Source organism: Mus caroli, unplaced genomic scaffold (assembly GCF_978045245.1).
Source record: "Mus caroli unplaced genomic scaffold, Mus_caroli_1 scaffold_8, whole genome shotgun sequence".
Classification (NCBI taxonomy): Eukaryota; Metazoa; Chordata; class Mammalia; order Rodentia; family Muridae; genus Mus; species Mus caroli.
Window position 1 is genome coordinate 33,375,307 of NW_028227263.1, and position 14,534 is coordinate 33,389,840.

At 47.3% G+C, this 14,534-nt stretch overlaps 1 protein-coding gene across 1 annotated transcript in view; it reads right to left on the minus strand.

The window, feature by feature from the left end:
• Positions 1-1,900: 1,900 nt before the first annotated feature.
• Positions 1,901-14,534, minus strand: part of Parva (parvin alpha) — a 163,512-nt gene continuing 150,878 nt past the window's right edge. Inside the window, exons 12-14 of the mRNA XM_021166342.2 lie at positions 13,873-13,974; positions 12,709-12,781; positions 1,901-5,031 (exon numbers count right to left, since the gene is read on the minus strand). Coding sequence (XP_021022001.1) covers positions 4,955-5,031; positions 12,709-12,781; positions 13,873-13,974 — 252 coding nt within the window. The 3' untranslated portion in view covers positions 1,901-4,954. The remainder of the gene's footprint in view (positions 5,032-12,708; positions 12,782-13,872; positions 13,975-14,534) is intronic.

Consider the following 14,534-nt stretch of genomic DNA (forward strand, 5'->3'; position numbering starts at 1 on the left):
AGGTTTTAAACCTTAGTGTTTTCCATTGTTGGTGTGATAGATAAATGCTGTGTCCTTCCACCAAGTGAGCCTTTCTGCAAGCTCTCTGCACTGTGGTGGCTCTTCTGGTCTCCGTCAGTTCTTTCCAGGATTTAGCTTTCTCTTGCCTCAGTGGATGGAGGCTCCCTCATGTCAGCAGCTGAGGTACAGGTGTGACTTTAGAATGCCATATTTCCACAACCCTCTCTGGCGCCCCAAATCCAAATTGGACCACTTCCATAATTTTTAATATGGTTGTCCTTTTGTGTCCTTGGGATTGGTTCCAGAACCACCCCTAGATACCACATTGGTAGATCCTCCCATATCTTTTCTGAAAGACTCTCTCCCCACACATACACACACCTGTGCCACCCTCTACTATTTTCTTGGTTAAAGAGGTTGCTGGGAGGTTAAGAGCACTTCCTGTGCTCCAGAGGAACTGGGCTTGCTTCCCAATATTCACATAATGGCTCAAAACCATCTGGATCTTCAGTGCTAGGGGACCTGAGCTGATGCCTTCTTCTGAAATCTATTGAGACTGCATGCATGTCGTGCATATACATCCATGCAGACAAAATACTCACATTAAACAAAGTAAGTTAAAAGTATTTTTAAAAATTTTATACAGTCAGTGAGTGTGTCAATCAACCATGCAGTACTGTACCTCAGTGTGGTTCTCCTGTCCTCAGTGTTTGAGTGACTGTCCTGTATTTTCCAATACAGCCTGTCAATCTGGTGGGAGAGATTCTATGCAACGCTTGCATTAGAGAAGGCTTGAGGACATATTCCTCTTGCCAGAGTAGGCTGGGGCCCCCAGCTTGGATTCCCGAGGTGGGGCTGCACTCAAGACAGGGAGTCTAAAGCCTTCCCTGCTTAGGCAGTCTAAGCCCCCTGACCTATGGATTCCATCCACTCTCATTTTCCAGTGGAAAAATAAATGAGTACTAATTTGGGGGGGCAGGGAATGGATGATGTATACATGTGCTCTCACGCTGGAAGACACTGATTCATATGGGAACCACAATGTATACACGCTGGAGAGTCTGGTTATTGGAAAATTACAGCCCTGGAATTCTGTTGATGTAAATAAGCTTCGATATCCTCTGTAGGGTTAACCAAGCAGCCCACAACACAATGAGCTGATAATGACAACACTGATTCATAATTAAAAAGTCCCTGTGGCAGTGGCTGGAAACTGCAAACAACTGAAGGCGGTACTGATGAGTGGCCGATGAGGAAGCCTTCTCCCAGACTTGGGGATATACCAGATATATCTATCTGCACACTGGAGATACATCTTTTCTTGTAGCCTGGCAGGCAGCTGGACTTCACAATATTGCAGGGGATGCAGTAACCTTTAACAGGCTTTCTTAGTCAATTGCCAATTAGTTGGCCTAATTGCGTGCAAAAATGAAGCCTTAATCAAATTATACACAATTGGGTTGTATGTGTGTGCGTGCATGGGTGCATGGTGTGTCTGAGATAGAGGATGTTTAACATGTCTAAGATCTTGGGTCTAGGCCCCAGATCATCAGCCACAAGAAAAAAATTATACACAATTTACCATTATATTCCAAAGAAAGATCTAGAAAACTTCCATACCAGGTGTAAGATGCCTCTGATGATGTCTCTGGCCCCTGTGCTGGGATGCTGCCTTTGTCTTACAGGCTGGGGTTTCCTTCCTACCTCAAGCAGACCAGAGCTGCATGTCGGATGAGCAAAGCACTCAGATTCTCATTTTTAAAAATGTGCAAATCATCTACGTGAAACAGTTTAGAAGATTTAACACTGTTCATTTACTGTCTCCTGGAAGATGATTTCTAAGACTTAGCACAACAACAAACAGCCCTCAGGAGAGTATATTGGAAGAAACAGCGAAGAGTTTGTGTGTTCGTTCATTCAGGCTTTATTTGCACAGAGTATTTCTGGAATCATGCAGAAGAAACGGATCAAGTCAGTCATCTCCATGGAGAGTGGAGACTGATGGGGAAGAGGGGAGGCGGATAATTAGGGTTTTTAATCAGACATCCTTTTGCTGTTTGAATTCTGTGTTACTTACGTATCAACTACTAAAAACAATGATGATTAACTGAGGGGGGGAAAGACCCACCCTAACTGTGGTGGTACCGTTTCATAGGCTGGGGTCCCAGACTAGATAAAAATCGGTAGGCTGAGCACAGCATTCACCTCTCTCTGCTTCCTGCCTGCAGACACAATGTGGCCAGCTGCCTCTGTCACACTCCTGTGGCCTTGTCTCTCCCTCAAACAGTGAGCCAGAATGATTCTTGTCTCAGTTTCTTCTTTCCTCTCCCTTTTTCAGGAGATGAAGGCTGTTTGATTACTTATAAGGGCAAGGTCTCTTTCTTCTTCAAAACCACAATCGTATCTTAAGTATTCGATCCTAGAATCTAAACGGAAACACCCATCTCCAACAACAGCTTTATAAAACCAGACTCAAGCTTTGGGATGCTGGGCTGAGGTAAAGACCGTAGCCCCAATACTCAGTTGTTGGCTACACTGATATGCTGTTGAGAAAGTTACCTCCTACTGTGGAGAATACAAAACCCCGATGGAGGGCCCTTAGGAAGTGTAGTGTGTATGAATGGCTTGAGTATCGGGGAGCAGCAAGGCAGGACCCCGACAGCAGAGTTCAAGTAGATGAAGGTTTCTTATTTCATTCTACTTCAGTGCTGCTCACAGAGACCAAACCGTTATTAATCTCAATTTACTAACAGGAATTTAAAAGAGCATAAGACCAACATGAATCCTATTGAAAAACTATGATAGTTCATTAATTATGCAAAAAAGAATTCTGTTCTTATACACAGATCAATGGAAGACAGTGCATCGCCTTCGCGTCTTAGATGCTCACTGTGCCGAATAATGATTCCTAGAACAGAACAGCTGGGGACATGCACAGTGGATCTAAGGGTGCTGGGTTTTGAGCTGCCCTGGATGATCAGTACAAAGAGAAGCAAGAACAGTCAGGGAATGCTGTGAACAACTGGAAGGCCTGAGTCTAGCAAGCCATCTTAGCGAATCCTCAAACTAGAGAAGGCTTTATTTGATGTCTGTTTACATGTGGAAAGTGTCCCCCCATGGGCTCATTTTGAACACTTGGCTCTCAGCTGGTGACACTGTTTTGAGAAATTATGAATCCTTTAGGAGGTGGAGCCTCACGGGAGGAGCTGTCAAGCCTTGGGGTTTGACAGCTCAGCCACACTCCTTGTCTCTCCTCTCCTTGTTCTGACATGTGAAGTGAGGGGTCCTGGCTGTATGCTCTTCTCGCCATGGCTGCCTTAACCTGCCCTCCATGATGGGCTTTAGATCATGAGCCCAAATAAGTCCCCCTTCTTGTAAATTGTTTTCATCTGGTTCTTTTGTTCCATTGAGAAACATAACCAAGACAAAGACAGATTACATAGTTACACACTTCTGGAGGAGGCAACCCAAGCTGGCATCTCCCTGTCATGAGTTCTGTGAAGACAGCAGTAGCACAGGTCATTATCCCAAGATATCCCATTAGCTTTTCAATAGAGGAGCACAAAGGTTAAGTACTGTCCCTGCTGCTTTGTCTCTATGGTATACCCTACATGTTAAGCAAATAGTACCCAGCTCTCTCACCCCCATTTCTTGTTCCCTTAGGTCTGACTCTCCTTTTCCCATTAGCCTCTCTGTTTTCTCTGTAGGGCCTCGGGGCAGACCGGAGAGGCAGAACTCTATCCTTCAGAGCCAGGTTTGTATGAGGAGATGCGTGAGCAGCAGCCCTCGAGTCACTGGAGTGAGGAGCCTAGCTGCTGAGCTTCAGCTTAAATGTCTGACATTCTCCATGCCTGGAATTAGCCAGTAATTGCATGTGGGCAGACTTAGCCAGAACAGCCTAAATGACCAATTAGAAGGCAAAAAGGAGGTTCTTTTTTTTCCCCTCAAAGTTCAAGGGTCTCTGTTGACGAGCCCTACTTCTCAGACGATGCTCCAGTGGGTCTGCACCCAGCTCTTTGCCATGTGCAAGCATACCCTACATTTGCCTAACGATAATGAATTGAGTACTTATTTTGCAGGAAAATATAGGGCACATCCATTACATGCAATCAAGCAAAAAGGCTGCGAAATGGGCACTCTATTAATTCCAAACAGAACGCTTCCCAAATGTCATCTTGCAACCGGAGCATGGGCTTATTACCAATCTGAAGGAATTAAGGGTAATTTTCATTTGTACAAAGGATTTGAGGGATGAGGCTCCTGCCACACACAGTATTAATTGAGTTAAATTCAATTTGGCAATTTTAGTGAGAATCACCCAGCCCTGACCTGGCCTGCCCTAGGGTGAGATCAGAGTGTCTTGTCTGCTAGAGGACACAGATATATGCAGGTAAGGCTGGTCTGTACAAGCATGCACACATTTTAGGACACACACAGAATGGAATGCAGTTGACCAGTCATAAACCAGTAAGTCACCCAGAGAATACATGCTAATGGATAGCAAACCTTCGCATCTCTGGGCCTCAGTTTCTTCATCTACAACAGGGAGGAATGATCTCCTTTAATAAGACATAAGCCTAATGAACTTGGGCACGGTAGAGACTCCCCCTTATTGTGGGGACTAATTCTGATCTTTATTCCTATGTTCAGGGGGACTGTCTCTGGGCTGTGCTGATCCCCACAGCACATGTAGGAACCTTTAGGGCCTGAATTTGGATGGAGACAATTTCCCAAGTCACTGCTGGTTCAGTCCCCAGAGCCTATAGATGTTATTAGTTCACTGGGTTAGTGGTCACTTCCTTACTGATTTTAATGTCCACTATCTCTGGGTGGTTGCTGGGCTTGTGGGAGAGGGTGGAACAGGAGAAAGGAGCAAGCAGGGCAAGGCTGTTGGGAAGCTGGTCCAGATGGCCTTCACGAAGAGTGGCCGGGCAGCAGGAGGCAGCCCAGGGACTCACTCCACATTCCGGTACTTGGTGAAGAGGTTGTATAGCACTCTCAGCGTGGACTTCAGGTCACAGTTGACAATGTCTGTGGAGAGACAAAACTCATCAGTGGCCTCCGTGGGCCACACACCCTAAAGTTGGTACTGGTGGTCCCCTGCCATCCGCCACTCATCCTCATCTGCCCAGGATGGTCCTCAGATGTGACTCATGGCCATCGGGGGCAGGTGGGAGAGCAAGAACAGGCAGGTGTGCAGTGAGAACTCAGAGCAGGAAAGCAGTAGGGAAGAAGGGGCAGGCATTAGGGTTTCAGTCCCATAGAAATAAAGCAGTCACTCCAGAGTGTGATTTTACCATGGACATAGCAGCTTCATATGAGAGGAGTGTTGGCCTTGGATCTGTCCCATCTCATCTATCCCTAAGGCTCTGCTCCCCCAACCTCTGCCTTCACAGTGCTAGCTGTGTTTGTGAAGAAGGGGACATGAGCTGAGTATGGTGGTACAGAGCTTTAATTCTAGCACTTGGGAGGCAGAGGCAGGAGGATCTCTGAGTTTGAGTCGAAGAAGAAGAGGAGAAGGATAAGAAGGAAGAAGGAAGAACAACATTCAGGCTATTCCGAGAATAAGATGGATGTCCCTTCAACAGGGGTGCACAGGCCTGTACAGGGCAGAGGGAGGTTAGGAACTAACTTCCCTCTTCCTTGCACACATCCATCTATCTACTTCCCATTCAGCTCCCTTTCTTGCTGCCCCTCTACTCTCTGTAGGCTCTTCCACCTTCCCCGTCTGTCTTTCCTCAATGAGCCATTCTTTGAAGGACTAGAATAAACAAAGGAAGGGGGGAAAAAAGGATTCTGCTATCTAGGAATGCACACGTAGGCCATAAAATAAGGAACAGCAAACCCTTTCAAACACAGTAACTATGAAAGGCAGGGTATCAGGTGGTGCTAGTGAGGAAGTAGGGACAGCAGGTGCCCTTAGAGAGGGAAGGCAGGTGGGGGAGGATTGTGCTTTGGAGGGAAGGGCACAGGGCATGTGATAGAGTTGCATTCCTCCTGTCCTGACCTAGGTGGGGGCTACACCTCTGTTCCTGTGTCATTTAAAAAATGAAAACAGTATTTAAAAGCATGAGTGTGAAGGTCACATGAAGCATAAAACCTAAGACAATAGCTGATATGGGCTTCAAGATGGGAGAGATGGTACAAAGCCACTGGGGAGAAGGTGGAACTGTGGCTATGTGCTGGACCACAGGTCCAAAGTTCTACCAAGACAGGCAGAGTGGGAAGTCAGAGCCCCTGGTGGGTTGTGTTGGGGTTCCCTTGGCTTTGAGGCTCCTGTGGCTGTGACTGCAGCCACATGCACTGAAGCCAAGTTTCCAAGCACTAAAGGGCTATAAGCTGAGCCCTGAGCTGCAGATTGCCTTAGAGTCCTCTCATCATGTCTGATTCTGCTATCCGGCTTGCAGACCAACCCTGCTCTACTTCAGCTGTGTCCAGATGTACACATAAATTCCTTATTGACATAGAATGGGCAACTAGGACATCTGGAGAGGCATGGAGCCCATTGCTTCCCTTTTCGGTCCCATTTCAGTCTTCATTTGAGGCACTGGCTGGTGTCAGGGCTCCACCATGGTTCCCTGTTTGTGTGCTCCAAGTCCCATCCGAATCACCTTCTTCATGATGCAGTTTTATGGAATCTGGGCTGACTGCTGTTCTCTCTACTCATGCAGGGCTATGAAGAGCTGGGCAAAGTGCTCACAGTGCAGTGAATAGGCAGAACTAGGAGGCTGTGGGTTGCACACTGGGTTAAGCTCTAGAAAGGCTTCTGGGAGTCTATCTTTTCTCTTCCTCTTCTTTAACCTATGTTTGTATATGTACCTGCATATTTGTATGTGTACCACATGTGTGCAGATACCCAGAGAGTCCAGAGGAGGGCATCAAATCCCCTGGAGATGAGTTATGCATGCTTGTGCTGCTGCTGTGGGTGCTGGGAACCAAACCCAGGACCTCTGGGAGAGCAGCAAGTGTTCTAAACCTCTCAGCCCAGTCTATGCCTGCTAAAGCCAGGTGAGTTCTGAAATGGACAGGGAAAGCCAGTGTTCAGCATGGGAGGACATTTGCACTGCCTACTTTATTTCAGCTTAACGTCCACTAAGGTTTGATGTCCATCTCCACCGCCCCATGAAATCCCAGTGGTCAGCTTCTCTGAACCTGTTTTCTTACTGGTAAAACTGGACAACAAATGTATGAAGAATGTCTAGAACACATTAAGGATACGTTTAATAAAATCTTGCTGTTCTCTCACCTTTGCTCATTACCAGAGCTGTTAACATACAGCTGTATCATGCACACACTGCACAATGGAAAGGGGCACCATTCACACAGAAGAAGCCCTGCTTCCTTAGGTGTTCTGAGTTGATTCTCCATCTCTGTCACCACTACCAGATATATGTAGGGATAAAGAGGTGACTGCCTAGCCTATGTTCTCACCAAGGAAGCCAACTGCTTGTCATCCAGGCTGACCCAGGGCTGATTAGATTAGCACAGACTGAGCTATTTCAGCAGGGGGAAAGCTGTGGGTGCCTGGGAATGTAAGACTCTTAATGCTATGTAAGTAGAGTTCATCAAAGCCTCAGTTGAAAGAACTGTGAGATAAGGGACTCATACTTAGTGTGCCTGTGTGGACTGGTCCAGGATCACTCTCTGGGAACATAGTCAAGGCAGGGGCTAAGGAGAACCAGGTCAGAGCCAAAACAGCTCCAGGAGAAAACATCCGTGGGCCTAGGGAAAGGTTTCCTGAGCTCTCGTCCTTCTCCTAAGAACATGGCACTATAGGTATTCAAGAACCATCCATGTTGGGGATATTATGGGTATCTTGGTGTTGTTGTTATTATGATGATGATGGTGATGACGATGACAATGACAACTATTACTACAATATTCATCTGTTTGTGTGTTAGACTGGAAATCAGAAAACTTTAGGGAGTTGGTTCTCTCCTTCAACCACATGGGTTCCAGGGATACTCAGTTGTCAGGCCTAGCAGCAAGCACCTTGTCTGCTGAGTCATCTTGCCAATCCTATTCCTTTAAAAATTTTAAAATTATGTATGTATGTATGTATGTATGTATGTATGTATGTATGTTTTTCTTTCAAGACAGGGTTTCTTTGTGCAGCCTTGGCTGTCCTGCAAGTAGCTCTGTAGATCAGGCTAGCCTCCAACTCACACAGATCCACCAGCCTCTGCCTCCTGAATGCTGGGATCAAAGGGGCCACCACTACCCAGCTTTATAATATGTTTATATATATATATATATATACATATATATGTATATATATAATATATATAAATATCCAATATAATATAATATTATATATATATATATATATATATATATATATATATATATATATAAATATCCAATAGTTTCAGGCTTCTGTGAGGTATCTCTGTTTGTGAATATTTTACATAATGGTCAAATCAATGTAATTAGTATGCTTATCAATGGTTATTTCCTTGTGTTGAGAACATCAAGCTTTTGATTTCTGTGAGCTCACCTCCTTTGGAGTCTGCACATGACAAAGATATTTGCTGTTTGCATCTGGCTTATTTCACTTAAGATCACATCCTCCAAGCCTACACATGTTGTCACAAACAACAACTCAGCCTTTCGATGGCTGAATAGCATTCCATAGTTCCTTTCTGCTTATCCACTGGCAGGCACTTAAGGTGGTTCCATCTCCTGGCTCCTCGGGCTGCTGTAGTGAACAGGTACATGCAGGTGTGCCTCTGACACACTCAATTCATCTCCTTTGGCTGATCTCAGGAGTGAGATTGCTACCTTGCACAGAGGCTCCATTTATACTTTTCTGAAGACCACTCCTGCTGTTTTTCACGGTGGTGGTACTAATGGACAATGCCACCAAGTCCCCAGTCAGTCTCTTGGAAAGCAATCAGGGTGCTTATTTGGCTTATATGGCTCAGTACAGAACGCTTCTCCATATTCTGTGCCACTGAGTCTGCCCACATGCCCTGGCTTACAGCACACTTTCTAGTCAGCAATGACCAGGCCAGTCTTTCTCACATTCTTTGTGGTGTGTGTGTGTGTGTGTGTTTTCAAGACAGGGTTTCTCTGTATAGCCCTGGCTATTCTGTAACTCACTCTGTAGACCAGGCTGGCCTCGAACTCAGAAATCTGCCTGCCTCTGCCTCCCAAGTGCTGGGATTAAAGGCATGCGCCACCACGGCCGGCCGACTCTGACATTCTTGTCAGGATGACTGTGATGTGTGTTCCTGGAATGTTCTGGAAGTATCTTTTCATCTCAAGATCACCAACTCAATGCCTGCCAGTTTTTTTTTTTGCCAAGGTAATGTGCATAGATTACATAAAGAATAGAGTGGGGACTCTCATGCTCATGGCATTTTGTTTGCTATGTAGGGTGTTAGCAATACCCAACAACCCCAAATGAAGACTGTTTTCCAACATGGCTGTGGCCATTCACTCTTACCCCTGCATTTTTTCCTATGGCTCCATGCCTTTGTGATGATCTGAGTTTGAGGAAGCTGTTACTGTCAGCTCTGCACACTGTATGTAACCCAGGGCTATGAGGAAGGCGGCTGGGGATATCCTTCACATTTCTGGCCACAGACCAAGTCCAGCCATGTTGAGCTGACCAGGGGAACTACTCTGCCGTCAGCTGGTGCTCACCACACAGCCTGTCCCAGCCTGCAGACTCCTGAGGTTTGTATATGCCCTCCATCTGCTGGCTATCCACAGTTTGATCCTGACTGCGCTGGGCTTCTCCTGAGGCCCAACCTTCCCGGCACACTGGAATCTTGTCCATATTCATCGCTGAGTCCACTTGAATGGTGGGAATGGTGAGGCTCATGCATTTGAAGATGCACACCCCTCAATAACAAACCAACAGCCTGATAGCAATATTCGCCATTCTCATTTCTCCTTCTTGATTTTCCTTCCTTCCTCTCCCTTCCTCTCCTTCTTTCCTTTTTTCTCTCATCTATCTAGAATATTAAACCCAGGTCCTATACAAGTGATCTACCACTGAGCTATATCCCCAGCCTTCATTTTATATGTCAATTTGAGGCAGGGAGGCAACAGGTTGGCAGGCAGACAGGCCGGCAGGCAGGGTCTCACTAAATTGCCCAGGTTGGGCTTGAACTCTCTATGTAGCCCAGGCTGGCCTAGAATCACTCTCTAAATCCCAGACAGGCTTTGAGTCTGCAGTCCTCCTACCTCAGCCTCTCACATTCTGAGGAGTACAGCCCTGTGCTCTTAGGCTGGCTCCTCACCCGGTGTTTCAGCCACTCCCTTGGCTGTGAATGTGAGGCTCACCCTCAGCTTAAGCGCATTAGAGCACCGAGAAGCTCTGAAGCCTGGCAGCAGAAGACTAAGATGTAATATGGGGGATTGCAGAGCTCTGAGGACTCCTGACCTCAGCATCTTGCCACGAGAAACGCCTCCATCAAGGTGTTTTGATCTGGAGACATCTTCAAGAACCTGTAACGCCTGCAGTGGAGACTAGGAAACCAAACCTCCCCTAGGAAGGAGCATGGAAGCCAGAGGAATGCTGGGATCTGCTGCTTACAAAGTCCAGCCTCACAGAACACCACTTCAGCCCCACCTCCCACCCCCCCTTAACGCCTGGAAATTTTCTGCACGGGCACGATGCCCAGGGCAACAACAAATAAGATACATGTGTTTTTCCACTGACATCGCTTGAGAAGTTTCAGATGAAGTGAGTCAATAATCACATTTGAAACCTCATCCATATACCAAAACCATCCTATAGACTGACACTGGGAGAGTTCTCCCTGTCCAGAGGGAAACAAAGGCCCAAACACCAACAGATCAGGACAAGCCTTTCCAGCCTGCAGGCTGGAAGTTTCCATGAAGCAGTTTAAGGAGCCAACCACAGAAAGTGAAGCTGGGGCTGGAGAGATGTCGTAGCCATTAAAGGCTAGCCTCACAACCCTGAGGATAAGAAAGGGAAGCCAGTGTACCCCAAGGCAGGTACTGGGGCTGCTGCAGCCTTAGGGCATCAGGATGGAGAATCAGGTCAAGCCAGGGAGAGTGCTCCCAGGGAACACTGTCATTCTAGAGGTAACCATGGACATGGGACAAGGTGGGAATGAAAGGGAATCATTGAGCTTTATCAACCATAGCTGATAGTATCTGGGCCTATAGGAGCCACAAACTAAGGTCCCTGTCCCTGGCTGGGCCTGTGGCTCAGTCCTTCATCCTGATATCTATCACATCTCTGCCAGACCTTCTGTTATGTTCTGACTGTCCTTAGGTGGATCCTACTGTTTCTTATGTACCCAGCCACACAGTCTCCATTGTACCCCACCTCAACAACTCTCATGACGCTCATGCTGTTTGGGCAGCTAATGATGCTTTTCTTCCTCTGGTTGGTGGCAGGAGCCTTAAGGGCAGGGGTGATCTTGTCTTCACTGTGTATGACGATGTGAAGGGTCCCAGGCGGGCTAGATGTAGGTGCAGGGTCTGGAAGGCAGATCTTGGTTTGGAGGCAACAAAGCAATATGGTGTAGGAGCCACAACCTTTGCTTACCCCCATGACTTTTAGTGACAAGGAAGATGCAAGGACAGGGCTCTGTGGATGGCCGTCTCAGAGTTCCAACTTGACAGACATGATCCGCAGCCCAGTGCCTACTTGCCAGGACTGATTACATGGAAAACTGCAGCAAGCGGCACCAAGAGTGTGTACTAGGAGAATGGCTAACGGTGACGTGTCTCTTACCCTCAGATGCACACATGCAGCCAGGCATAAACACTGCAGGTACGCCTGAGCAGTCCCTTCTGTTTTGCTCTCCCCTGATCTCACACAGTCAGCCCTCTGCATCCCCAGGCTCCACATGCAGGGATTCAGACCACAGTGTGTAGAAAATATTTTTAAAGTTTTCAGGGCTAGAGAGATAGCTCAGTGGTGACAAGTCTTTGTTGCCCAACCACGAGGGCCTGAGTTCATAGCCACATCCCCAGCAATCTGGGTGTGGCCTTGCATGCTGTGGGAGGATTGCTGGGGCTTGCTGCTTGCCAGCCTTGCTGGGGAAAACAAACCTAAATAAACCCACAGGTCACAGGCTCAAGGAGAGACCCTGACTCAAAGGGTGGAAAGTGATAGAGGAGACACGCATTGTTTGCTCTGGCCTCTGTGTGCATATAGGTACACATGCACGCACATGCGTGCACACACACATACTCAGAGACAGTGAGATTGAGAGAGAGAGAGAGAGAGAGAGAGAGAGAGAGAGAGAGAGAGAGAGAGAGAGAGAGGAAGAGAGGGAAAGAGAGAGAGAGACAGATGGAGGAAGAGAGGGAAAGAGGGAGAGAGAGAGACAGATGGAGGAAGAGAGGGAAAGAGAGAGAGAGAGAGACAGAGATAGAGACAGAGAGCCTCCATCTGTACTGAATAGGTCAGATTTCCCCCCTACTCATTATTTCCTCAACAAGGCCACATAACAACTATTTGCATAATACTCTGATGGCAATAGATGTAATGAACACTGCGCAAGTGGCTGAACGAATGTGGGAAAGTGTGCCTGGATTCTAAGTACATATCAAATCATCTTACATAGAGGACTTGAGTGTCCTTGGAGGGTATTAGAACAAACTGCATATATATTTTTTTTATAATATAAAATCTCAAAATATATAATATTTTGTTACCTAGACCCCATAAATGAATGTCCCCCTCCACTGTCACAAACCCAGGGAAGGGCAAAGTACCTTCTGGCCGCGGTTTAGGCTTTTCCAGCCCTCCATCTTGCATGAGCTCAAAGGCAAAGGAGACATTCAGGACCTGGCAAGACAGATACACTGGATATGTCACTGCAAACCTTCTGGGTCCCTAGGATCTGTCCCTGGAGAGCTTAGGAGCCTTCCACCATAGCTATGGGCCTGAGGCTGAGCCTATCTCTGGCTTGAGAAGTGTGCTGGTTGTGCTGAGAGTGGCCATGATGATCTTAGCCACACCACAGGGGTTCTTTCTATGCCACTCCATCCCTGCATCAGTTGTCAGGACTCCGAACTCAGGGATAGCAGTGCATTCATTTGCCTAGGTAAGATGGCAAGGCATGTTCAAGGGGACCCCCACCTTGGGCCAAATGCATTTTCTACTCAAGTAGGATATCAATGGCTCCTGAAGGGCTGCAGAATCAAGCCCAAAACAAACAAAATTTTCCAGTTATTAAAAGGGCTAGAAATGTAGCTTAGCTCAACTTATAGCATCTCCCTCCTTCCCTCCCTCCCTCCCTCCCTCCCTCCCTCCCTCCCTCCCTCCCTCCCTCCCTCCCTCCCTCCTTCCTGTAATTCCAGTATTTAGGAGGCTATGAGTACTGTAAGCTCCAGGCCAGTCTGGACTACCATATGACCTCTATATCAAATGGGCCCCCTTCCCCAAATAGAAAAGAATCAGGGGTTGGAAAGATGGCTCATCCATGCAGAGGGCCTGAGTTTTGTTCTTAGCACCCAGGTGGCTCACAGCTGCCAGCTCCAAGGGATTCAATGCCCATCCACCCCCTTTTTTGGGCCTCCATAGCACCTAAACACACATGCATATAGATACAGACACACAGACACATTGCAGAAACAGAACCAGCCTGGCCATGGGCCTCAGTGCTAACTGGTCCAGGAACCACCTTCCCTGTCATCTCAGACAGAGACAAGACTGGCTGTGTATCTGCAGGAGCACAGGGATAAACAAAAGGGCAAGAACAGTGAGGATGCCCAGAGTCTGCAGGTGGCTCATGCCAAGCCCAACTCTTACTAGAGAGGCTCCATCTCCAATCAGCAATGGCCTGGCCAGGAGGCCGCATCCATCTCTTCATAGAGAGGCCTAGGACAGGCGGGCTGACTGTGGGCTACGGACTCCCCAAGGCCTCTCCCCCTTACCTTCTGTTCAAAGCTGTCTGGGGTCAGGAAGAAGCTGTGCAGGGGTACAAAGTAGCCTTCCAGGAGCCCCATGAGCAACACCAGGTAGACCCCATCTGCAAACTGCATGGAGAGCCAGGTGTCAGTGTGAGCTTCCTAGTCTAGTATCAATCCACCCAAGGCCACCTCAGAGGGCAGGCTAATGGTGAGAGAGAGTAGGGGCATGGGGCAAGGGGCTGGAGCTCCGGGGTACTGGTTAGTTCATATTGTTGTTCCACCTATAGGGTTGCAGTTCCCTTTAGCTCCTTGGGTATTTTCTCTAGCTCCTCCATTGGGGGCCCTGTGATCCATCCAATAGCTGACTGTGAGCATCCACTTCTGTGTTTGCTAGGCCCCGGCATAGTCTCACAAGAGACAGCTATATCTGGGTCCTTTCAGCAAAATCTTGCTAGTGTATGCAATGGTGTCAGCGTTGGGAAGCTGATTATGGGATGGATCCCTGGATATGGCAATCACTAGATGGTCCATCCTTTCGTCACAGCTCCAAATTTTGTCTCTGTAACTCCTTCCATGGGTGTTTTGTTCCCATTTCTAAGAAGGGGCAAAGTGTCCACACTTTGGTCTTCGTTCTTCTTGAATTTTATGCGTTTAGCAAATTGTATCTTATATCTTGGATATCCTAA